Source organism: Nomascus leucogenys, unplaced genomic scaffold, assembly GCF_006542625.1.
Source record: "Nomascus leucogenys isolate Asia unplaced genomic scaffold, Asia_NLE_v1 Super-Scaffold_258, whole genome shotgun sequence".
NCBI classification, from domain to species: domain Eukaryota; kingdom Metazoa; phylum Chordata; class Mammalia; order Primates; family Hylobatidae; genus Nomascus; species Nomascus leucogenys.
The window spans coordinates 4,918,004-4,943,511 of record NW_022095769.1 but is presented as its reverse complement, the minus strand read 5'-3'; the positions used below and the strand labels follow the sequence as shown (position 1 = coordinate 4,943,511).

The 25,508-nt window shown below is 45.6% G+C and overlaps 1 protein-coding gene across 5 annotated transcripts in view; it reads left to right on the top strand.

Annotated features, from left to right (window-relative positions):
- The window catches only part of ACACA (acetyl-CoA carboxylase alpha), a 337,027-nt gene extending 313,993 nt beyond the window's left edge, over positions 1–23,034 (top strand). For all 5 annotated transcript variants that reach the window (XM_030808066.1, XM_030808070.1, XM_030808067.1 and 2 more), the window contains 4 exons: positions 10,060–10,214; positions 10,882–11,052; positions 18,995–19,131; positions 20,590–23,034. In XM_030808066.1, the coding sequence (XP_030663926.1) occupies positions 10,060–10,214; positions 10,882–11,052; positions 18,995–19,131; positions 20,590–20,713 (587 nt within the window). In that variant the 3' untranslated portion in view covers positions 20,714–23,034. The remainder of the gene's footprint in view (positions 1–10,059; positions 10,215–10,881; positions 11,053–18,994; positions 19,132–20,589) is intronic.
- Positions 23,035–25,508: the final 2,474 nt, after the last annotated feature.

Here is a 25,508-nt window from a genome sequence, read left to right as displayed (position 1 = left end):
AAGAGCAAAACCCTGTCTTAAACAAAAAAAAAAATCATAATTACTATGTATTTTATAAGAATGAGTAATATTTGACTTCTGAGCAGCTAACTTTATCTCTTCTAGAATTTTTATTTTTTTAAGTGGCCTTTTGTCATCTTACATGGTTAATTTGGGTCGAAAGATGGTGAATTACTAATTTGCAGGTCTGTGATTATAACAGAAAATATGTAAGTAGTGCCTACACTGATTCCTAATAGAAGTAAAGGGAAGAATTACCTCAGAAAGAAAAGTGAACAAAGCCCAGGCCCCAGAGTCTTGCATTGCTGAATCAGTTCTGACCCTGATTCACAGAACCAGGGCTTGGTAGAGTCATTGCAAGGAGAATTACTTCCTACCATTTGGTTGCCTTAAGGAAATTAAATTTCTTCTCTGGAAATGGAGCCGCAGCCCTCCCAGGCCTTTTTGTCTCTCTCTGACATCCTTCTACTGCCTCACAAGGCCAGGAGCAGGGAGAGTGGCTGTGGAGCGGGACGGCCTTGCTAGCCTGGCCTCTTGAGTGCTGTGACCTGAGGTCCTCTCCTGGATCCTTCCCTTCCTCTTGTGTTCAGAGAGAAATGACAAATCAATTTAGATGGAGAGAGAACTGTCCAGCCCAAGTGTGAAGCAATTGTAAGCTCCCCACTGTCCCTCTCTCTCAAAACGAAGAGCACCTGGGCAAAGGAGCCGCTTAGGGGAACTTGTTCTTAGTTGTGGCCCTGTTCCCAGGCAGCCGGGCAGCCTGCCACGTAGCACTGCACTGCACCCACAGAGAACATGCCCTGACTGCCTGCCACAGGGAGTAGCAGCATGGACTGAGTGAGCACTGCTGCTGGCCCTCGCCTGGTCCTTCTAGGCCTGCCCACACCCACCATGCCTTCAGGGTCAAGGTTGCCCCAGGTGCAGATATGGAGCATTGTGGTGGCAGGTGAGGATACGCTTCTCTGTAAAAATCTTCAGGAATGCTTTCCTCCCGAGCTTTCTCTTTAGCAGCCAGAATGACAGGAAAAGGACTGTTCCCTGGGCTAAGGGGACTTAAGGGTTAAGCTGCTTTTCTGGCAGAGGTGATCAAAGTATCTGAGCTGTGTTTTTCCAACTCTTGTGTCCGTCTTCGAGAGGCTGAAAGCTGAAAAGAGCCAGAGTTGCTTGTTTGAGGCAGAAAGTATGTCTTTGCCTGGAAAGTTAAGACTAGGAAAGAAGTTCCGATATGCATACCTTAGTGAGTGGCCTTTCACCTCTCACTTGTTGAACTTGGAGTGTCCTCACTGACACTATGGCCACTGTGTCCTTTGCAGTAAGGAGGCTGATGAGAAATAACACGAGGCTTTCTATCACAAAGGTAGACATGGGATCTTGCCTCCTCTCTTTTGTTAGCAGTAGCTGAAAACCTACCTGTCACATTGATTCAGAAGCTATTTGGCTTGGTGAAGTTTAGTGCAATAGTGACAACATTTTCTGAGAAGAGAAAGGGGTCATTTTAGTTTGATCCTTTAATCTGATTGTATTTATAAAAGCACCTGGGCTTGCCTCCCCCAAGGAAGCAGTGTTTCACAATTCTGTTTGGCCAGAGGGACCTGGCAGGCATTTAGTTAGAGGGAACCCAAGAGAAAGCTGACATGAGAATGTGTCTTGGTCCCAAATGACCAGATCCCCGTATCCTGACCTGCCAGACATAGGGAGAGCAAATTAGGGAAGGAAAATAATGAAGACTGCAGAAGCATATTTCTACCAGAAGAATTCAGAGAATTCTGTGCTGTTTCCTGACCTTTTTTATATGGCTATGTCTGCATGGAAACACAGGGACGGGACTGATGGGGGAGCAGTGTTTTTTTAATTCCTGTTTGGAAATCTCTGGGTTTTCTATTAATATAATGATTTTTAAAAATATGAACAGTAGAGCACTAACACTATTGCAAGGAACTTTAGGGTTAAACATCCCCTGAGAGGATTGCTGTTAAAATCAATATGCAAATGTGGGTATATTTAGATAGGTATGGCCCCCATTGAAGAAAAGCAGATATATGAAAATGGGATTTTAAAAAAAGCTAGATACATTGGGAGAAATTATTCCCATTACAAAAGGATTATTTGCCTTACCAAAGGATTCACTGCAGGGTTCCTCATAAAATAGCTCCCTTAAGGCATTTAAAACAGGATCTGATTTACGCAGTTTTTCAAGAATGCTTTTGTGTAAAGAAAGTCTCACCTGTTACGGATATAGAAATCGTTTTGCAGGATTTTTTTTTTTACCTATCTTACTATCTTTATAGAAAAATTTCTTTCAACATAGAAAATGTGATTACATAGATCTTTTAAACAACTGCTTGTATTTGTACTTCTGAATCTTAATAAGATTCCAGGCTTTTTTATACTGATTTTTCAGTCTCAAGGTTGAGGGATGGGAGTATGTTTTAATATCTGAGATATTCAGGAGCTTTCTGGGGAGGATGGTCTTGTTCTTATCTCTAGCATCATAAGTATTGAACCAATCAAAGCAAATTGCTTGCTTGCTTGCTTGCTTGCTTTCTTCTTTCTTTCTTTCTTTCTTTCTCTCTCTCTCTTTCTTCCTTTTTTTTTTTGAGACAGAATTTCACTCTTGTTGCCCAGGCTGGAGTGCAATGGCACGATCACGGCTCACTGCAACCTCTGCCTCCCAAGTTCAAGCGATTCTCCTGCCTCAGCCTCCCAAGTAGCTGAGATTACAGGCGCCTGCCACCAAGTATAACTTTTTTAAAAGTTGAGAATGTTTTTAAAAACACTTTAATATCACATTCTTTTATAAAACATTTTCCCTGTTTGCCAGACTGGCATTGTTGTTACATAAATGAGGAACTCAACTCAGAAAAGGAAAAAGATTTCTACAAAGTCACCTAGAGCCTTTGGCTGAGCAGAGAATTTTTAGTTTACCAGTCTGATTTTTATTCCAAGCTTTGAAGATGTCACCTCCCCCAAATCCTACTTTTAGGATGTAGTTTGTTCATACACAGACTAGGGCTGGCCTTCTCCTGGCCTATTTAAGTGGTATGGCTGGGCAAAAAATTGCCTCCTGCTGCCGAAATCAGCCGTTTCCTCTGGGAGTTTCTCTTTAGCTTTTTTTTTTTTTTTGTCGGTCAGAGACAGATTCTCACTCTGTCTGCCAGCCTGGAGTGCAGTGTCATGATCACAGCTCACCACACCTCGACCTGTCAGGCTCAAGCAATTCTCCCACCTCAGTCTCGAGTAGCTAGGACTACAAGGCATGCGCCACCACATTCAGCTAATTTTTAAATATTTGTAGAGAGAGAATTTCCCTGTGTTGCCTGGGCTGGTCTCAAACTCCTGGCCTCAAGCAATCCTTCCCGCCTTGGCCTCTCAAAGTGCTGATATTACAGGCATGACCCACCGTGTCCAGCCTCTCTTCACCTTTGATACCATGGAGGAGAAATGTGGCTTTTCTTTGTATCCTGGCTCCAGGGAACACCTGATAGGCCACTGTGCTGCGGATACTTTCAAGTCAATTTGAACTGCTTTGTTTAAGGAGCATGGGCTCTTAAACCAGATTACTTAGTCCAAAATCACAACTCCGCTATTTCCTAGCTTTGTGGCCTTGGGTGAGTTACTTTTTTGTGCCTCAGTTTCCTCATCTTTTAGGATTGTTGTAAGGATTAAATGAGATAAAAAGTACTTTAACAGTACCAGCACACAGTAACATCTCAATGCTGTTAGCTCTTCTTATTTGATCAGTGATATTTCGTCTCTGTTTAACTCTTTAAAATTTTTCATTAGAAGTGTGCATTTTTAGGATTTCATGGGGACTTATTTTTTCAGAGACAAGGTCACCCTCTTTCACCTAAGCCAAACTTGTCCAACCGTGGCCTGCAGGCCACATGTGGCCCAACACAAATTTGTAAACTTTCTTAAAACGAGATTTTTTTACAATTTTTTTTTCCAGCTCATTGGCTATCGTTAGTGTTAGTGTATTTTATGTGTGGCCCAGGATAATTCTTCTTCTTCCAGTGTGGCCCAAGGAAGCCAAAAGATTGGACACTCCTGTCCTAGGCTGGAGTGCAGCAGCACGATCATAGTTCACCGCGGCTTGGACTCCTGGGCTCCAGCGATCCTCCTGCCTCAGCCACCAGAGTATCTCTGGGACTATAGGCATACTTCACCATGCCTGGCTAATTTTCGGGGGCATGCGGGAGGAAAGACAGGGTCTTGCTCTGTTGCCCAGGCTGGTATTGAACCCCTGGGCTCAAGCCATCCTCCCACGTTGGCCTCCCAAAGTTCTGAGATGACAGGTGTGAGCTACTACACTTGGCATTTTGTGTGTGTGTGTGTGTGTGTGTGTGTGTGCTTGTTTGTAGAGACAGGGTCTTGCTTTGTTGTCCAGGCTGATCTTGAAATCCTGGCTTCAGGCAGTCCTCCCAACTTGCATAGGGACTTTTTATTTTGGATAGGAAAGGATGGGAGCACCTACCTTTTTACTCCCGCTCAGCCATTTCCTAATGTAGAATTCTAGAAAAGAATGACTTTTCTCTCTGTAGCATATTCTTAAACACACTCACACACGTGTACACACCAACTTGCTTTCCTAAAAACCCCGAGGCCCTGCAATCTGGCTAGAAAAGAAAGAAAACCATTTCAAGATATTTAATTGTACAGGGAGCTTACAGCATTGATCGAGAGCTTAGCTTTTTACAATAGTCCAGTGAATAAGAAATGCTCCTGACAAACGATCAATGATAGGATAATCACTCTTTATCCCCCTCCTCATTCTTACCTTCTTTCTTTCAGGAGAACAGGGTTCAGAAGTCAAAAATCTTTATAGACGCCACTTTTAAATTAAGCAGAAAATAGACATTGACATATTTGTTAATCTCCCGTAAATCATTACCGGGGCTGGCTGCTTTGCTGTACAAGGAGAGAAGGGCCCTTGGTGTGCAACACATGATATAACTGGCTTAACAGCAGCCTTTTATTTTTAGAAAATAAAATTTTAAAAATCTTTTTTCCCCTAAAACAAAGCACACAAATCCTTGACCTTCACATGGGCATTTAAAAACACATATATTCTCCACTTCAGTCTTTTCCTTGTTTTGATGCTTTTTTGAGGTGGGTCTTGAACCATAATCAGAGGCATTACTGAAGGAATCAAACAAGGCAGGCTTTGGAGGAATGCCCTGCCATCTCGCTAGTCTCAGGAGGGCCAGAGCATTATAGGCGTTTATTTTGTTATTCTTTCAAAGCTCTAGAATAGCTTGATTGAGAGGGCAAGACCTTTGTTAGCCCAGAAGCCAGCATCCTCCGTCCTTCCAACTTGACGAAGCCAAAGCCTGGTTTCTGAAACACTGTCCTCGGCCCGTAGCGCCTCCCTCTTCTGCAGCCAGTGCTGAGCCTTGCTCTTAACTCCTTGCGAACAACAAACCAACTCTCCAGCTGGTTTCCCTGTAGTGGCCACTGCAGGATATCTGCTTGCCAGCCTTCAATACCATTTAATGTGGAAGAACACAGGCTTTGGAGAGAGCCAGACCCAAGTGTAAATCCTGACTTTCCCACTTAAGAGCTGGATGCAGCCAGGTGCGGTGGCTCATGCCTGTAATCCCAGCACTTTTGGAGGCCGAGGCAGGCAGATCACCTGAGGTCAGTTTGAGACCAGTCTGGCCAACATGGTGAAACCACATCTCTATGAAAAATTCAAAAATTAGCTGGGCTTGGTGACAGGCACCTGTAATCCCAGCTACTCGGGAGTCTGAGGCAGAAGAATTGCTTGAGTTCAGGGGGCAGAGGTTGCAGTGAGCCGAGATCGCGCCACTGCACTCCAGCCTGGGCGACAAAGCAAAACTCCGTCTCAAAAAAAAAAAAAAAAAAAAGGGCTGAATGCCATTGGGGAAGTCCCTTTACATTTCAGAGCTGTGGTTTTCTTACCTGTAAAATAGACAGCCTGGCGTAAAGTTGAGTTGTCCCAAGGATTAGAGATCATGTACCTGAAGCAACTGGGAAAGCACTCAGTAACGTTGAAGTATTCAGCTTGGCAGCAGTGTTACCAGCTGACCAGATGTAGGTGTGTAGATCTGAATTGTGCTTGGTGATTTATGAGATATGTGATCCTGAAAGATTTGAGAGCAGTGCCTGGTACACAGTAAATGCTCAATAAATGGTGTGTTAGATATGGTCCATGTATATGTGCATTCAGCCATGTCAGTGGTCTTGCCATCCCTTTGCTCCCTGCAGGGCTGTGACTTTACCTATTGTATTAGTTCTTGAACTCACAGTAACAAGAGACGCAACTCTTAAATCTTAGGCCTGCCTAGGAAATTGCATCTGAATGGGAACTATTGGAGACATTGTCCTGGTCTTAGTTATGGAATTGGGACTAAGATAGAACCTTTATCAGCCAGGAGCCCACCATCATCACTTAGCCTCTCAGAAATTAAAGAGACATTACTACTGAAGCACGGGTCTTCTGCCCAAGTAAGCAAGAAGAGACAGCTAACAGTGTTCAAAAGCTTTGGGACCCAAACTGCTGCATTGAGTCTTGGCTCTGTCACTTGCTAGCTTTGTGACCTTGGTAAGTCACGTAAATTCTCAGTGCCTCAGTCTCCTCACCTGTAAAATGGGAATAATAAGAATACCAGTCTCCTAAGGTTGTTGTGATAATAAATTTACAGATATAAAGCACTTAGAATGGTGCCAAGTACCCTATACATATTAGCTTTGATTATTGATTGTATGCATTGGATAGCCAGGAATAAGTTTTCTTTTCCAGCTTGCCTAATTTTTAAAACTTTTCAATTTCACAAAAAAGTTACAAGAATAATACAATGCTTTTTTCTCAAATTCACCTATTGTTAATATCCCATTGCTTTATTATTTCTGCATATTCACATGTGTACATGTATTTAGTCTCTCTTGCTCCATACACATATGCATTTTCTTTGAGCCATTTGAGAGTAATCTGTGGACCTCTTGCCTTTTTTTTTTTTTTTTTTTTGAGACAGAGTCTCACTCAGTCACCCAGGCTGGAGTGCAGTGGTGCCATCTTAACTCACTGCAAACTCCTGTTCCCGGGTTCAAGCAATTCTCATGCCTCAGCCTCCTGAGTAGCTGGGATGACAGGCATGTGCCACCATGCCTGGCTAATTTTTGTATTTTTAGTAGAGACAAGGTCTTGCCATGTTGGCCAGGCTGGTCTCAAACTCCTGGCCTCAAGTAACCCCCCTACCTCAGCCTCCCAAAGTGCTGGGATTACAGGTGTGAGCCACTCGCCTGGCCCTAATGCTTCTTTATTCATAAATATTAGTGTGTATTTCTAAGAACACAGACTTTCTCCTACATAACCACAATACATTTATCAAAATCAAGAACTGTAAACATTGATACTACTGTCTAATCCATGATTCATATTAAAATTTTACCAACTGTCTCAATGTCCTTTTTAGCTTTTTTTTTTTTTTTTTTTTGAGGGGGCGGTCTGAGATCTGATCTAATGAGCACACATTGAAATTCATTGTCAAGTATTTTTGGTCTCCTTTAATCTGGACTGATTCTTCGACCTTTCTTTGTTTTTCATGTTTTTCACATTTTTGAAGAGTGGGCCACTTTTTTGTAGCATGTTTCCTCAGTTTGGGTTTATGGTTAGATTCCGATTCTGCTTTTTGGGCAGGAATGTTGCAGAAGTCACGTTCTGTCCTTCTCAGGACATCATCAGGAGTCAGGGTATCAGTCTGTCCTATTGGTGATAATTTAATTACTTGTTTAAGGTGTTGTTCACTAGGTTAATCCACGATAAAGTTACCATTTTCCCCTTTGTAATTAATAAGTGATTTGTAAGGAATATTTTAAGACTTTGTGAATATTCTGTTTCTTATCAAACTTTCACCCACTGGCTTTGACATCCATTGATGATTCTTGGCAGAGTAATTTACTGTGATGCTTGTAAAACGGTGATTTTTCTAATTCCATCATTTCCTCTACACTTACTGTTCTTCTGCTGGAAGAGAGAGTGTTCCCTTTCCCTTCTCCCTCATTTAATTACTTATATGAGGGTGAATTGGTAGATTCTAGTTTCATTCCACAAATATTCTGTCTGTTAATAAATATCATTATTTATTTTAGTGCTCATTGTCCCAGATTTGGCCAGTGGGAATACATTCAAAACTGGCTCCTGCATTTTTCTAGCATGTCTCAATCGTTTTTTGAGGGCTTCCTTGTTTTTTGTCACAATATACCCCAGGTTCATCTGATGTTTTCCCTAACAAATCCCTAGAATCAGCTATTTCTCCAGGGAATCTTGGTTTCTTTCTGTGGAGAAGGGAAAACATTTGCTTCCCTAACAAGGGTGTTCTGAGAATGTCTCATCTCTGAAGACACCAGCCAGCCCTCCATCCCTCAGCCCTCCTCCCATCAGCCCTCCATCCCTCAGCCCTCCTCCCATCAGCCCTCCTGCCATCAGCCCTCCCACCATCAGCCCTCCTGCCATCAGCCCTCCCACCATCAGCCCTCCCGCCATCAGCCCTCCCACCATCAGCCCTCCCGCCATCAGCCCTCCCGCCATCAGCCCTCCTGCCATCAGCCCTCCCGCCATCAGCCCTCCTGCCATCAGTCCTTCAGGCAGATCTACACTAGAATGCATGGGCCTTTGTGTCATCCCTTAGTGTGGGGCCCGGTGCGTTCATGCTGTTCAGGTGTTTTGGAAGGAACACTGCTGAGGCGCCGGGGCCTAAAGCAGCAGATCAGTGGCACCTTCATCACAGTTTTAAAATGGTGATGAGCTTAAAAAAAGAGGTAGAGTTGGGCATCCAAAAAACTAATAAAAATGAAACTTAAGTACTATAGTTACATCCCTCCTCTCTTAACCTGTGTTTATGTATAATACTTACCGCTCAGTCAGCAGCCCAAGGCTGTTTATGGCATATGATTCATTGTGGTGTAAAAAACAAGGCCTGTTCCCAGACAGGCATGCTTGAAATAGACCTTCCTCTTCTGCATCCTATCACCTGTACTTATGTATTTATTTGTCAGCTTTGGTGACAAAGCACTTCAGGGTGTCCCTAACACCAGGGGCTGTCACCTATTGCTCTTTCAGCTAGACTTACTCCTCCTTACTAGGCAGGCAGCTAAATTTTCAGTATTGATTGCAGATCCCATAATTAGGAAGAAAGGGACACCATACCAACATCTCTACTGGGACACTATTGATTGGGGCAGGGGTCCCTCCTTGGTATAAGGGGTTCCAAACTCTTCTGTCTGTTGAGTCAGGGTACCGTGCACAGTGATCCAAATGAGGTTTGCTGACTGCCTTTCTCTTTTTACATCCTCCTTCTCCTTTAGCCCAAGAAGTAGAATGTCTTTGTCACTCTGGTCAGGGATTGGCTCTGGCAGTAGCAGCCCAGGCGGGAGAGCACAGGCTAACCCACCGAGCTGACACAAGACATGAGGATCTGGTTCTAATTAGATTGAGTTCTATTAATTAGAGGTTAAGCGTATATAAACCTGAGATTAGAAGCCATGAAGTACTATGGCTTGTAACTTTAGGAGTTATTCAAGTCCTTGCCAAGTTTGGCAGATAACTCGCATGTACACAGGGAAACAGGAGCTACTAGTTTGTGCTTGGAGTTTAGGGGTGCTATCACCACATCCCACGTGTGGAATAGCCCAGCTGCTTTGATGCTGGTCAGCAGGGATGGGCATGGTGTCAGTGTACAAGTACTGGCCTCAGGGGAAGGAGGAGCCTGGGTGGTGTCAGCAATATGCTGCGGGCCTCTAGGTCGCTACTTGCACCTTCTCAGGGAGAGGGATGGGAGAGGGGCTGCTATCTGCCTTCACACTTGTGACTGCCACAGGGAAAAAAGGGCATGTGGGCTTCCTGTGGCAAGGTAAAGACAGGTCTGGCATCTTGTAGGGCCCTGTTAATCAGCAAAGAGCAGAGAAGACAACGGAGAGCCAGGCCACAGAGGGAAGAGGGGGCAGGCTGATGTTGAGCTTCCTGTGATTGTGGCTGCTTTTGTGCAGAGAGATTCCTGGTCATTACAGAGTGTGACGGGCATGTTTATCTAATTGCAGGGACCCCAGAGCTAAGCACGGCTGAGCGGAAGGAGTTGGAGAACAAGTTGAAGGAGCGGGAGGAATTCCTAATTCCCATTTACCATCAGGTAGCCGTGCAGTTTGCTGACTTGCACGACACACCAGGCCGGATGCAGGAGAAGGGTGTTATTAGCGTAAGTACAAGAAGTGCCACTTCTTGTCAGAGGCCCACATGTGGGCAAGTGTGTGTGTGTGTTGCACACAGGCTCACAAGCAGGGAGCTATGAGGGCCAAATTAAAACAACTTCTGCAGATCAAAACATTTTCAATGTTTTTTAGATTTTCGCTTTTTCTGTAACTGTTGTCATCCTAAAACAATGTATAATTTAGGTTTCCATTAATTCCTCAGGAGGCAAGCTGCATTTTACTGGAGGGAAACTGAGTCACACGTGACTTCATTGGTGACGGGTCCTCAGGATGTGGGTTACTATAGGGTCAAGGCTCCCGCAGCAGCTAATTCATAATTGATCTGCAAGTTGTTTGATCCATCTTCTCAGAACCAATTTATCCTTGTCTGGTTATCGGGGAATTCACAGCCTCTTCCCCAGAACATCTCAGCCATGTGTGGGATCAGCATTAGCCAGGCCCATGGCTGTGCACAGTGCTGCAGACAGCAGGGCCTGTGGGCTGCATTTCTGCCCCGGGGGACATCTGGAAGTGCTAGGAGTTTACAGTCAGCTCTTGGGTCTGTGAAGGGCTTGCCTGGAGAATCAGTTTTTATGCCTGTGGGTTTCCCTCCAGACAGAGCATTAAGCAGGAATTAGGACTGGGCTGACTAAGCTTATTCTTCTCTGCATGTAGGATATCCTGGATTGGAAAACATCCCGTACCTTCTTCTACTGGCGGCTGAGGCGTCTTCTGCTGGAGGACCTGGTCAAGAAGAAAATCCACAATGCCAACCCTGAGCTGACTGACGGCCAGATTCAAGCCATGTTAAGGCGCTGGTTTGTGGAAGTGGAAGGAACAGTGAAGGTAGGTGGGACACTCAAAGAGAAGCCTTTTCGCTAAGTTCCTCACACCACCTGAGGGCTGCAAGGCTCGCCAGCAAAGAGTCCACAGGCCTCTAAGGGCAGGAGTGGAAGGGAAACATAGAGATCCAAGCTGTTTCCTCTCCCAGCTACTCCCCCTAACGTGTCATGTCATGATATCTTGTTAGAAGAGGTAGTAGGGCATATGTTGCAGCTTATGCAATCATTCAGCAGACCTTTTTGAACACTTACTGTGTACTAGACACTGCATTTGCTTCCGGGGGCATGGCAGTGAAAGAGGCAAATGTTGTTCCTATCCACATAGAGCTCACCATCTAGAGCAGGAAACAGATAAAGAGGTCATGCACAACAGTGGGGCCCATGTTAAACACAGCAAAGGGCACAGTCAGACCCTCTCTGGGAAGGATGGGGGAGAGTCTAAGAAGCCTTGTGGAGTAAGTGATGTCTCAACAGAGGCTGGAAAACAAAGCAGAAATGAACCAGAGGAAAAGGCTGGATTTGGGGGTGGTCAGGGCTTAGGAGGAATGTTCCTGCAGAAGGAACAGCATCATCCTAAGCCATGAGAGAGTAAGAGTAACATGCATCAAAGGAACATCCTGCAACTGTTTCAGGGCAGCTCAGAGACTGGGTGCCTGGTAGGAAGAAGGGGCAGGGGCATGATCACACAAGGCCATGTAAGCTGTCAAGGAGTTTGCACTTTGTCCTGAGGCCTGTGGGAAACCACTCAGGTATTTTAAGCAGTGGAGTGACATGCTCTGATTTCTATTTTAGAAAGACCACTCAGGGGGCTGTGTGGAGGAGGGAATTGGAGGGGCTAAGAGCAGAAGCCTAACAGGATATGATCGGCAGGAGATGCCATGACTACAACTAAAGAGCTGCCTACTTCCAGTCAGAGATGGAAGGAAGTATCCACCCTTATGCGGGGAAAGGGATCTATGAAGCTGGCATTTTCTTGGGGTGATCTCACAGAGAGGGCTCGTGACCTAGAGCAGTAACCCTACTGAGATGGTGTCCCTGGTGCTCTAGCCTCAGTGTGGGGGATGGGGTGGGTCTCAAGCCAGGATGACCTAGCAAGGGCACCAGCATTTGCCCCTGGAATAGTGGGCTGCATAAGACACTCCATGGGAGAGGATGGGAAGAAAAAGCTGGAACTTTTATTTCTGTTTATTTTTACTAACAAAAAGAAATTAACCTTTATTAGTAATTAATGTATGGATTAGTCATTTACATCATATATGCATTTTATCAGAATATTGGTAGTATGTGCTCAAAATATATTTGTCTGTCTTTCTCGTTGCTATGTGATCACAAACGTTTGGTGACTACCAGGTTAGAGTATTGATGGAGGGCTGGGTGGCTGGTGGTGGCTTGAAGGGTCCTGGCCCACTAAGAGGGGCACTCTGGCCTCTGCCTAGAAAGTGTTGCCTGAAGCCTCTGCTAATCGTTCTCAAGGAGGAACTCCAAGATTTGTTGTCAATTTTAAAGCCAGTGAATTGGGGTGCTTCTAGGATTCACTGTTGTATTAAGTCTGCCCATTTTTTTATGACCGAAAAGCTTCTTTGGATAAATATTTCAAATGTGCAGTGGGGGAGCACAGCCTTCTCCGACATTTGGTTCAGGTTAAGGTCAGTCTGTGGCATCATAATTGAGTGAGACAGTTTTGTCAGTGGCTACTGGCAGCTTCTAGTGGAAGTTGGCATTGAAAGTCACGCAAGTGTAAAATAAGAGGTTGTTCTCCAGTTAAGAGTGGCCGGCTAGGTAAATGGAGTGTGTGTGTATGTGTGTGGCCAGGAGAGGCCTGCACTGCCTCCCTACCACATTTAGTCACTAATGGACGTGTCTAGCCTCAGTAGGTACAAGGATGAGGAGAAGGAATAGTTTCCCCCCAAGCATGAAGCAAGTAGATAGGCCCTTCAGCTTTTCCCTAGCATCCTGCTCCCAAGCGGACAGAGCGTCTGAAGAAATAGGTCACTGCCGTCTTTTATCAATGGAGAGAACAGTTGACCACGTGGGTACAAGCTCCTGGCTGGAATTGAAGCACAGAAGAGAACCCCAACCCCATAGCTCAGGAAGAGGCTGCCTAGGCACTGGGAGCCAACTATGCTGAGCATTGAGACTATTTCCCTTGTGCCCACCTACAAAAGGCAGCATTCTCCTGAGTTCTCTGAGAGGAATGCCAAGGACTGAACGTGAGGATGGGTAATCCTATGATGTCAGGGCATGTGGCTTTGAAACCTCCTTCCATATTCTGCAGGCTCAGCAGGACCTAGTTTAGTGTGGGGTGGGGGATAAAATCTGCAGCGCCCTCGAGAGAAGAAAGGGTTGCAGTGTTCAAAAGCCATCTGTGTGCCTCCGAAGGAGTGATACACAATCTGCTTGCTGTTTGGAAATGGTTTTTTTTTTTGGAGGGGGTTCTTCAAAGAATGATAGATACTGTGTGTTGTGTTTCTCAAGTGCAAAGACTGGCTGAGTCTAGACCCTGGCTTTGCACCAGAAAGTGACCCTCTAATCCTTATTGTGGTTGGTTACTGGTAAGAAAAGACATTTCATGATAGGCATCTATTAGCCATTCTGTGTGTTCTTTTTGTTCCCAGAGAATTTGTTTTCTTAATCTTAATCCTGAAAACAGAGATTCTGGGACAGAAAATTGAAGACATGGTGATGTTATATAACTGAGCACTATAATTCTTTTGTTTCCCTTAGAGATATCTGTTACCATGAGTTATGGGAGTCTATTTGAATCCACTGGGACAATCCTACTGTAGGAAATAGTAGGATTTATGGTTCATAGTTTCACTGCAGGCAGAAGCAAAGCATCACTACAGCTCCTTGACGAAAATAACAAGAACAGTAGTTTAAATTGGGTCATAAGAACATGGCACACATTTGTATCCTGGGCATGGTTTCTCACTTGATTCTTAGATCCAAAATTTGAAGTATGTGGTTTTTCAAACAGGCTGATTTATTTTTTCCCAAACCCCAATAGTAGAAATTGAAATTAGGACTCTGCATGGAACAATGAGAATGTGGGTTTTGAAATCTCATAAACTTTGGGATCCCAGCTTTGTCATTTACTGGCATGGGCATATTATTTAAGCCTCCATTCCCTCATCTGTAAAATGGGGGTGGTGTTTATGTCATGGGGTTCAGTGAGTTTTAAATAACATGAGTAAAGTATAGAGCATAAGTCAGATGTGGTGGCTCACGCCTGTAATCCCAGTGCTTTGGGAAGCTGAAGTGGGAGGATCACTTGAGGCCAGGAGTTTGAGCAGCCTGGATAACAAAGCAAGACTCTGTCTTCACAAAAAATTTTAAAATTTGCTCAGTGTCGTGGCACACCATGTAGTCCTAGCTCCTCAGGGGGCTGAGGCAGGAGCATCGCTTGGGCCAAGGAATTTGAGGTTATAGTGAGCTATGATGGCATCACTGCACCCCAGCCTGGGCAACAGAGTGAGACCCTGTCTCCAAAAAGAAAAAGTATGGAACACAATATCTGGCTCAGTAGACATTCAGTTATGCTAGTTTCCCTTCCTCTATGTTAGAAGGTAAAAAAATAATAGCAACATAGACCAAGTCAAAAATGTACAGCTGATTGGCCTCGGCGGAAAGGGGGCTGACTCCTGAGCACAGTGGGTGCTCAGACGCTCTTTGGTTTGGCATGCTCTCATGTTCCCACAGCCTGATGCCGTGGTGCATTCTTATTGTTCACACAGCTACCCACTCGCTCTTATTCTGGATTTCCAAGTGAAATGAATGCTCAACGGAGGCCCCTGTGAGGATCACAGAGGGAAAAACACTATTGATAGGGTCACTTATTTCCACTGACCTCAAAACCTGGCCTCAGGCTGCTGATGAATAAGTCTCATACACCAAACTTCTCACACAGGGCCAGGCAGGGAGGAGGTAAGGTAGAACCTGGAAAGCATTGCTTGGCCCTGCTATGGGCCTGGAGCTGAGATGGGATTGGCTCACAGGAGCTTGGTTCACAGGGGTCTGATGGCCACCCTAGCCCACATGTCCTTTGGCTATTGTACTCTAAAGCCTCTGGAAAAAAAAATCACATCCTTTCTTGGGCTTCTGTTGGATAGGGCTTAGCCTTGTAAGTGCAGGTGTAGTGAAAATGTCTTTCCAAAATACGAGTGTACCTTGGGATGTGTATGCCATCCCTACACCCATCAGGCTGTGTGTTTCCCAGAAGTCTAGAAGGTCAGAAATGGGAGGAGCCTCCCTAGCTGGAGGTGTCTCCAAGCAGCTCCCAAGGTGAGTTATTAGTAGGGTATAGTAATCAGGGCTCACATCCATCAGGTTGTGCCCTGGTCACTCCCTGGCCTTGCTGAACCATTGTCTAAGGAGGACTTAACAGCTATCCAATATGTTAGAAATGAAACTTTCCAAACAGGTCATTTAGATGTTGTGAGATAGAGTAATTACTACATAAAATTAGTGAGGCTGACTAGTGCCTGAGATACTTATCCGCTGATGCAGAGAGAAAGTGTCTGTTGAACATTCATTTTAGGACAGGCCACTGTTGTGATGTAAAATTATTGATATTTTACTGGTAAAATGTTCTGATACAGATGGATATGCAGACAGGTGGCATACGGGCCCAGGCCTGTCATGATGTCAGCAGCCTAGCATATCACACTTATTTAAAGTCCACGCTGGAATACTAGGAATGACTGGCCACATTTTCTTTCCTTTTTTTTTTTTTTTTTTTTTTTTTTTTTTTTTTTTTTTTGGTCTCACTCTGTTGCCCAGGCTGCTGGAGTAGGTATGATGACTCACTTTCAGCCTCAACCTCCTGGGCTCAGGTGATCCTCCCCTCCCACCTCAGCCTCCCAAGTAGCTGGGACTATAGGCACACACCACCCCACCTGGCTGATTTTTTTGTAGAGATAGATAGGGTTTTACCATGTTGCCCAGGCTGGTCAGAAACTCCTGGACTCCAGCAATTCCCTGCCTCAGCCTCCCAAATTGCTGGGATAACAGGCGTGAGCCACTGTGCCAGGCCCATTTGCATAATTTTAAGGAGGGAAATAATAATGGCTTCTTCCTGGGAATAAGGTTGGCCTATCCTTCTGGATGACTGGAATTGAGTCTTCCAACTGTTCTAAGAGAGCAAACAAGAAACTGTAGGCTCTGTCTGGGCACAGTGGCGCATGCCTATAATCCCAGCACTTTGGGAGGCCAAGGCAGGGGAACTGCTTGAGCCCAGGAGTTCAAGACCAGCCTGGGCAACATAACGAGACCCTGTTTCTACCAAAAAAAGTTTTGCCAGGCATGGTGGGGCATGCCTGTAATCCTAGCTATTCAGGATGCTGATGCAAGAGAATCACATGAGCCCAGGAGTTTCGGGCTGCAATGAGCCGTGATCATGCCACTGTACTCCAGCCTGGGCAACAGGAGGAGACCCTGTCTGGGGGAAGAAAAACAAAAAAACTGTAAACTCTATAACCCATTGGAAGGGAGCTTGCTTTTCCCAGGTGGAGGAAATTAGCCCACAACAATATAGTAACGCTCCCAGGTCTGTTGAGAAAAACCAGTGGCACTATGCTTACATAAGTTTGTTATTTTTGCTAAACATGCAGTTGATTAGAACTTGAGACCCCTTTCCTTCATGTACTCTAGGCTATAATCCACTGGGGTTTGGCGTGGTCACTGTCATCCAGTTGTACTTTGCGTAAACAGCAGATCTTTTTATAGGGCCCATATTTTCAAGCAACTGTAAAACTTGGAATGCGTTGCCCTAATCCTGTCTAGGAACTTTTCGAAATGTTTAATTTAAACACCTAGCATACTCTGTGGCTGCAGGAGGGGAAGGCAGAAGAGTTTTCTCTAGAGGGTAGCTGGCTTTCCAGTGTAGCGTCTGAGCATCATTGGAAGCAGGCATCTTGTTAGCTAATACATTACACCAATCAAGGAGAGTTATCTTAAGCCACAATTAATCTGCTCCCTGGCATATGTTGATAGGAAAGCATCATGCTGTTTCTTAATTAAAAGCAAACGGATTAAAAATGATTAATAAGAGTATTAAATATTCTCCTAAACTAAAGGCTTTGGGATTCTTGGGTAAATCTAAAAATCTTGGGTTTTTTTTTTTTCCATTCTGAAATCCAAGAAGCATTTATTGTTTTATTTTTCCTCCCCTCCACCCCAGTCTTCATAAGTAGGGGTATGTGTAGAAGCCCTGAAACCATGGAGCAGAAGAGTAAATTGCCAATGATGGAAATGGAAATGTTGAAATTTAGGTGGCGACGTTTAGGAGTCCAGGGGGACCCATCCATATGTGGGGCGTGCAGCAAGTTGGGTCACAAGAGTGAGTTAAAACCATGTTATGGGAAAAGCAGTGCTACCTTCTCCCTGGTGGATAGGGGCTGATGTGACACTTCCTTTCCTTAGGCGCAAAACACTTTCTCAAGGCAGTTTGGCCTTGAGAGATGCTGGGAGTCCTAACCCAGGCACAGAGAGAAGAGGCTCACTCAGGTTTGCACTGACGGGGCCACACACCCCAGCTGAAGAATTGCTGATCTGCTTATCAGTGATTAGAAACAGAACTGGGCACATTTGAGTCAGAAAAAGAAATGGACAAAGAACTAAAAGAGACATACTGCTGATCCTTAGTCCCTGGAAGCCTTCATCTTTCCAATGTAAAGAACTTACTTTTTAGAAACAGATGTCGATGAAATGACATACATTAAATAACCAGTCACAACTAAGTCGGCAGCTAAGTTAGAGACAGGAAATGAGAGTCTGAAAAGAAACCATTATATTTGAAGGCACGAGATAGTTAGAAAATAGCCTAGTGCTCAGTTTTGTACTGTTTAAGGCCTCTTGTGATGAAAACATTTCCTCTGCAGCCCAGTAGTCACAGCTGTGGCTTTGGTGACCTTGCTTGTATACAGGCTTCCTGTAGCCACGTCTCAAACCTCAAAGCCTCAGAGTCCCTAATGCACCCACCTATTAAATTACAGCACCAAACTCATTGTCATTCTGACTTTGACTTCGTTAGTGATAACAGAGAAGGATAGCGCACCTTTAAATGACGAGCTTTGTGTTTAATTACCCAAACAAAATGACATAAATATGAATGAGCCCTAATTGTGGTACTTGGTTTTCCGGAAACCATTAACAAAACGATTCCTAAATGATTTGTAAAGAAAATGAGAGGAGAAAAGAGCAAGGAGAAGGCTATTAGGCTTCTAACACACTCCTGAATTATTATGTAGTCAACCACCTAGGAAATACTCAGCTAAATGATCTTGAAAAGGAGGTGAGAAGTGGTTTGTTGAGACTTTCAGGGTTATGGACGTCTTGATCCTTTTGAATACTCTCGTAGGTAATAAAATGGGGCTTAGGTTTCTGACCTGGTGGCTGTACCCTGGCAACAAGACTTCCCTCCCATCAGTTCCCTGTCCGTGCCTCATCAAAAGACAGTGAGCTCTATTTCAGGACTGCCAGGCCTCACTGGTTCTAGAGATTTATACTTTAGGCATTGTGTCTCAGCTCGTCTGAAAGCAAAACACCAAATAAACAGCCTCGCCTTCTCAATCACACTTTTACTAAGTAATTTGGGCTTTTAACTGGTTCTCTCAAATGTATCAGGTTATTGAATTCTCTTAGCCTTTGTCAAATAAATAGGTAGGTCCCTAGAGTCTGACAGGACAGAGTCAGGGTATGAGCACCAGAGTGCTCGGGAGAGCCCCATGGAGACTTCAGGTGTACACCTGTGTCCATAAAGGAAGAGAAGGAGAAGGGGCGCAGCTCCTGCCTCGAGGCCTACTTCCTCCTCCTGCACGATGCCGACAGTGAAGGAGAATCGTGGACGCGGAGCACACTTTCGGAGTAAGCACTCCAGATCCTGAACAGTCAGGGTGTCCCGGCCTGGCCTGACCCCTGGTGTTTGACCAAGAGTCATCTGTTTGCAGGCCTATGTTTGGGACAATAATAAGGATCTGGCGGAGTGGCTAGAGAAACAGCTGACAGAGGAGGATGGTGTTCACTCGGTAATAGAGGAAAACATCAAATGCATCAGCAGAGACTACGTCCTCAAGCAAATCCGCAGGTGAGACCAATGTGGGGAACTCCACTAGAGGAGGGCTAATTTCTTTGGAATAAAAAGTTTCCAAACAAATCATGAGATGATCGCAGAAACCTTGCGATCTCTGCAGTCTCTTGCTGTTTGAGACAGCTGTAGTTGACCCACAGGTACAGATATGGCCCGAAGCCCAATTCTTTTTCAGCTACTGCTCCCCAGGGGCACTTAGTAATCTCAGCTAGATGAGGGCTTAGTTCACTGTGCCCACCTCTTAGCTCTGAATGCTGATACTCAAACCGGATGAACGACTCTGGGAGGAAAGCTGATTGTGTGTCTCGTGGTCTCCTGGGAAACCACCTCCTCACCTCCTCCAGCCAAGAGTTAGCTGTATTCTTCTAGAGGCTTCCATCTCCTCCATAGGATCGGTGGTAGAGACTGCAGGGGCATTTTTATAAAACTTTATTTGGAAACATTTCACTTACAGAAAAGTTATAAAATTAAAAGCAGTACAGAGAACACCCCTATATATAATATCTTACTCAGATTTACCTGTTACATTTTCTCCCCCTTGCTTTATCACTTATGAGTCTGCCTGCCCTCCCATATGTGTATACATTTTTCCTGTTTCTGAACTACTTAAGGGTGTTACATATATCATGGCCTTTACCCCCAAATATTTTAGTGTGCATTTGCTGAGAATGTAACCATCATAAAATGATCCACTGTTGTAAATTTAACATTGATTAAAAACTTTTATCTGATACCTACCATCTGTAGAACATTGCTCATTTTGAGTTTGTCTGATGTCTCCCCATGATGAGATGCAGGTGAAGCGCTCTGGCCAGAACCTTCACAGGGCACCACATCTGGGGGCACATGCTGTTTATCTGCTCCTCCTCGTGTTAATTTCATCCCCTGGTCAAGATGTTGCTCCATTTCTCTACCGTATAATTACTGATTTCCCCCCCTTGCACCTAATAAGTAGTCTGTGGGAAGACATTTTAAGGCCATGCAAGTATCTTGCTTTCATCAAAATTTCCCTCTGGTGCAGTCTTTACAATGAGCTTGCAAAATGATAACTTTCCAACTCCAGCACACCCTCCACAATTACCAGTCACCACTCAGTCCTCACTCCTGCCGATTCGTTTATATATTCATTATTGGTATAGACTCATGAAGTTCTATTTTTTACTGATTTATAATTCATTACTGGGCTTCTTTTGATGCCCCAATTGCTGTCTTTGTGACATGCCCCCATTGTTTTTGTTTTGGGTTTAATTCCTTTTTCAACATAGCAAAATGTTTTGAGTTCGTCTTGCACTACCTTGGCTGGATGTTTGTAATATAGGGAAACAAATAAGGTGAGGCGTGACTAAAATGTCTGCAGTGGACGGTGCACGCATGTTTATTGGGCAGTTCTTTAGCTGTCCTGATCTAGACACTTCTGCCTCTCTTTTCTTCACCATTTTCAATCTTCCTTTCCAGCTTGGTCCAGGCCAATCCAGAGGTTGCCATGGATTCCATCATCCATATGACCCAGCATATATCACCCACTCAGCGAGCAGAAGTCGTACGGATCCTCTCCACAATGGATTCCCCTTCCACGTAGGAAGAGCTTCCTGCCTGTCCCTGCCCTGTCTGTGGAGAAAAGGACTAGAGCTGCCTTTTACAACTGCAACCACTGTAATGAGAAGGCACAGGAGACCCAGCACTGGAGTCAAAGTGGCATTTTACTTCCTCTCAAGTGTTTCAGGTTATGCATGACATCCTGGGATGTAAGATCACAGAATCCCCTCCAGCCCACCAGTCACATCTACCCCATTCAGTATTTATTACCCTGGTCAGGCCTAGTCCTCCACTCCCTGCACAGCACTGAGAAGGCAATGAAAGGTACAAACATGTACCATGAGGTCTTACTACCCAAAGCAGGGCTGCCCCTCCTGTCCTGACAGCCCCTTGGCCCCCCAGCATGGGGAAGCGTGAGGAGTTGCCAGGCAGTGAGCAGCCCCCCTCACCCCTGGCCCCATGAGCCACAGCCACAGGCAGCAGAGGAGGGCTAAGGAGAGGAGGACGCCTCAAGTCCATTGTTTATTACCCTGACTCTTAGCCCAGCACACAGTAGGCACTGGAGAGGAATGATTCCCAGTTTAACCACACCATGGTACCTTTTATGAAGAAAAATTGAGCATAAAATCTACTATAAGCTCCATAGGAACTCAAAGATGAGGGCAAAACTGTGAGACAAGAAGCAGAGAAAGAAAATAGACCCAGTTATTCTTGATTTAGGGGACCTCAACCTTGGGTTCAGTCTCTGAGGACAAAGGGAAAGGTAGTTGGCCTGCCTCTCGCCTGCACGTCACTGCTGGACTAGCTGTCGCATGTGGCTGGGAGCTGCAAGGCCAGTGCCTGAGGGGCCCCAGCAGTTCCACAGGCGGTGAAGCCTGAGTTGGCAGAGGAGGAGCCAGAAAACTGCCCTTTCTGCACTGGTGGAAACTAGGTATTTATGCCATGTGGAGAGCCAGCGAGATAGTCTGTTTTGAGGACTTGGAAAGTTGTTCCTATGAAGCCTGGAGCTTGGATGGTTTTGAGAGGTTAATGGCGTCTCCACAGTCACTCTTCCCTAGTTCCAGGATTACTGTCCTAGCAGCTAACAGTTCTACTCTCTTCCCCAGAATGTAGACAGGCAGCAGATGTAGCAGGTCTCCCCACAGCTCTGAAAGGACCCTGGTGACAGCTACGCCCTCAGCACCAGGATCTGGCCTTCCCAATGAGGGAGGCTTCCAGGAAACACAGAATCCACATGACCTTAAGATTATTTACAACTCAGTCATGGTGCTGCTGTCCTCCAGGCTTACTGGCCCCTCCTGACTGGCATCAGGGGCTTCCTCAGGTGGTGGAGAGAGTTTACTTTCAACAACTAGTTTATTCAAGAAAAGAACTTACTTACTGATTCCCCTGTACCTAAAGCAAGAGTGGCAGGTGATCAGGGCTGGTGTAGCATCCAGTTCCTTTAGTGCAGCTAATTACATTTGTCACTGATGACCAAGGAGGAAATCACTAAGACGTTTGAGAAGCAGTGGTATGAACGCTCTTGGACAAGCTACAGTTCTGAGCCTTAACCCTGTAGTTTGCACACAAGAACGAGCTCCACCTCCCCTTCTTCAGGAGGAATCTGTGCGGATGGATTGGCTGGACTTGTCAATGGTTCTGGGTTGCAGGTGGGCGTTGTATGGCTGGGTATGGAGCAGACAGCCCCCAGGAGTCAGAGCCTCAGCCCGGCTGCCCTGGTGGAAGGTGCGGGTGTTCAGCACCTTCAGAGAAGGGCATAAAGCGGTGGGGGACAATTCTCAGTCCAGGAAAATGCATTGACCATTGCTGGGTATTTGCTTACCTAGTAAGAATTGGATTCATTTTTGACCAGATTATTCTTCTATGCTTTTTTGCAATAAATCAAATCCCACATATCTACAAGTGGTATGAAGTCCTGCACCCCCCAGGAGGCCTGTCCAGGCATCTCTTCAGAGGCAGGGTGGGTTACACTCATTTACCTCCCCTCTTCCCACCAAATTATGACACAAACGAGTACGTTTCCTCTCTAGAACCCTGTAATGCCTCCTCCCCCATCCCCAGAGCTCCTCACTGTAGGTCTTATCCTGGACAAGGATTTTTCAAGTCGGAGGCGCAGAACATGAGCAATCTGACATTCCTACAGCCCCTCACACATGCAAGGCTACTAAGGCAGGAGGAGTATAAATGATGGATATTGACCAAGACCTGCTTGGACGGAGACTGCCATATTATCTGTTCTCTTCGTTCACAAAACAGCCTTCACTTGTCTCAGAATTTGATGGACACATACCGTGATGAGCAGGAGCTTCAGATGCACTCTTTACACATTTTGTTGAAATAAACCTCTACATTTGTAGAAGAGTTACAGTTTGTCATTTCACTCCATGCCCAGCCACCTCATCTCTTGTTCTGCTTTCAGCAGGGGCTCAGTGTGGGGCAAGCCCCTCCATGGCCCTGTAACACCTAAAGCCCTTTGTCTCCCGAACGTACATAAAGATGATGGGTAGGCAGTAAAAAGCTGGCCTTGGCCAGCCCTGTCTTATTGGCTGATTCAAGGTCAAATTCTGAAAGGCTACAAATGCTCGGGAACCCCATGGCAGAGAGTCAGTTTTTTAGTTTCTGTTGAGTTTTTCAGGATGGGCAACTTCTTCCTGCTGAGAGCTGGATGGGAGTCCTGGCAGGAATGTCCCCTCCAAAAGAGAATGTCTTTAGAGCAGGGACAAGAAAGACCGTAGCTGTTTAGTGAGGATAACAGCTCCAAGCCTTTGAAGCCCAGAGCCCACTGTCCTTCTCAGCATACAGGAAGTTGAGAGTGCTCTGATAACTCAGTGTAAACACTGGGGCCGCATGGCCCTTGTTAGAGATTTTAGAGGAAGGTTTTAGATTTTCTTTATTTAGCTATTCATGGATTTTTAACTCTGGGCACAAAAAGGCACTCGGGGCAGGAAGCTCATGATTGCGTGCCTTCAACCCTCTGCCTCAGTTTCTCTCTCTAAAAAAGCTTTCTATGGGCTGGGCATGGTAGCTCACCCCTATAATCCTAGCACTTTGGGAGGCTGAGGTGGGTGTATCATGAGATCAGGAGATTGAGGCCATCCTGGCTAACACGGTGAAACCCCCTAAAAATATATAAAAAATTAGGTGGGAGCAGTGGCACACACCTGTAGTCCCAGCTACTCAGGAGGCTGAGGCAGGAGAATGGCACGAACTTGGGAGGTGGAGGTTGCAGTGAGCTGAGATCACACCACTGCACTCCAGCCTGGTGACAGAGCAAGACTCCGTCTCAAAAAAAAAAAAAAAAAAAAAAAAAAAAAAAAAAAAGCTTTCTATGAATCCCTGTAATTAAGGCAGGAATAAGCACCAATTCCTGAATATCTGCAAAGATACAGGTTACAGGAGGCAAATCCCTGCCCTTTGCTGATTATTAAACTCAATGTTGTATCTGTCTCTCTCTTTGGGATATATTGCAAAGCAAAGGGTTGCTTTTTCTAAAATGAAATAGAGTGTTAAGAAAATATCAATTTGATTCACCCTGAGCCAGATGTTCCAGAAAGGGGAGTCAGAAGGGAGATACAGGATAAAGGATCCAGGGGGAAGATTGCTACTGTTTGCCTCCCACTGCTGCTCTTCATGGGCAAGGAAGCCCCGTCTGCGTGGCGGCCTGGGCCTCTTCCTTCTTCCCTCCTCCCTAAGCAGGCAGCTGAAGACAGGCCGCAGGTGTAAGCGCTCGGCCGGCACCTGTTGGTGGTTCTGAGGCGGGATTCTGCTGCTGCCTCTGGGAGCTTGCCCGATACAGTTTCTTCTGCTGGGGCGCTACACTTCCTTCACTCCTCTTTTCAACAAAAGGAAGTAAGTCCCCATTGGTCTTACTTTGGGGTAGTAAGGAAAAGACTGCACAGTGAGGGTTCTAGGATCCAGACCTAGGCCCACCTCTCTTTCCCCGGTGGAACAATAACACAGTGATGAACGCAAATGCCTAAGGACCATGGGGAGGACTGTTCACCCCTAGTACACAGGGCTCGGTGCCGGGCAGCAGGGAAAGGCCTGTAGAGAGGCACTGAGCTGAAAGACAAACCTTCCTTCAAACCACTGGCTCCTCAGGCCCTGGGTATAAGAAGGGTAACACCTGGGCGTGCCCTGTTCCACCTGGTGAGGCAGAAAGCATCATGGGCCAGAGGGAGTGGTATGGACAAATGAAGCTTATTGGCAGAGAGAGGCTACCAGCTGTGGCAGGGTGGAAGCCAGGGCATTCCAGGCCAGGGCACTGGGATTTACAAAGTTATTTGGGGGGCACTGGGAAGGTTGAAGGGGAGTAGAGCAGTCACTTGGGAGAGTAATAGACAATGAACTCCCAAAAAACAAGTCGGCACCAGATATAAAGATCCTTAAATGCCAGGCCAAGGAGCAAGGGTTTGTCCTTTGGTGGTTTATGGGCACGGGAAGGCTGTGTATAAAGCTTTCAAATGCAGCCAATTGAATGAAAAGAGCACAGTCTTGAGTGCCAAGAAAACTGGGTCCAAGCTCAGCTTGATCGTGTGCAGTCCCCATGCTGGAGGGACACCCAGGACAGTATGCCCGGGCCACCCACAGGAGTGAGGAACGATTGGCTATTTCCAGTGCTCTAGGAATCCTGCTGTGCCTCAGGCGGCAGTCTTCCCATGCCGTTGTCTTTGTGTTGTCTGGAGTTTTACCCAGGAAGTGCAGTCCTGGTCACCTCCTGCTGGCCAGTGGCTCTAATGGGTGTTGATAATAAGTGATGGGGGTAGGACATCTTTAGAAATGCAGTATCTTGCTAATAAGCAACATCTTCCAAAGCATGGGGTTTCCTGTGGTTG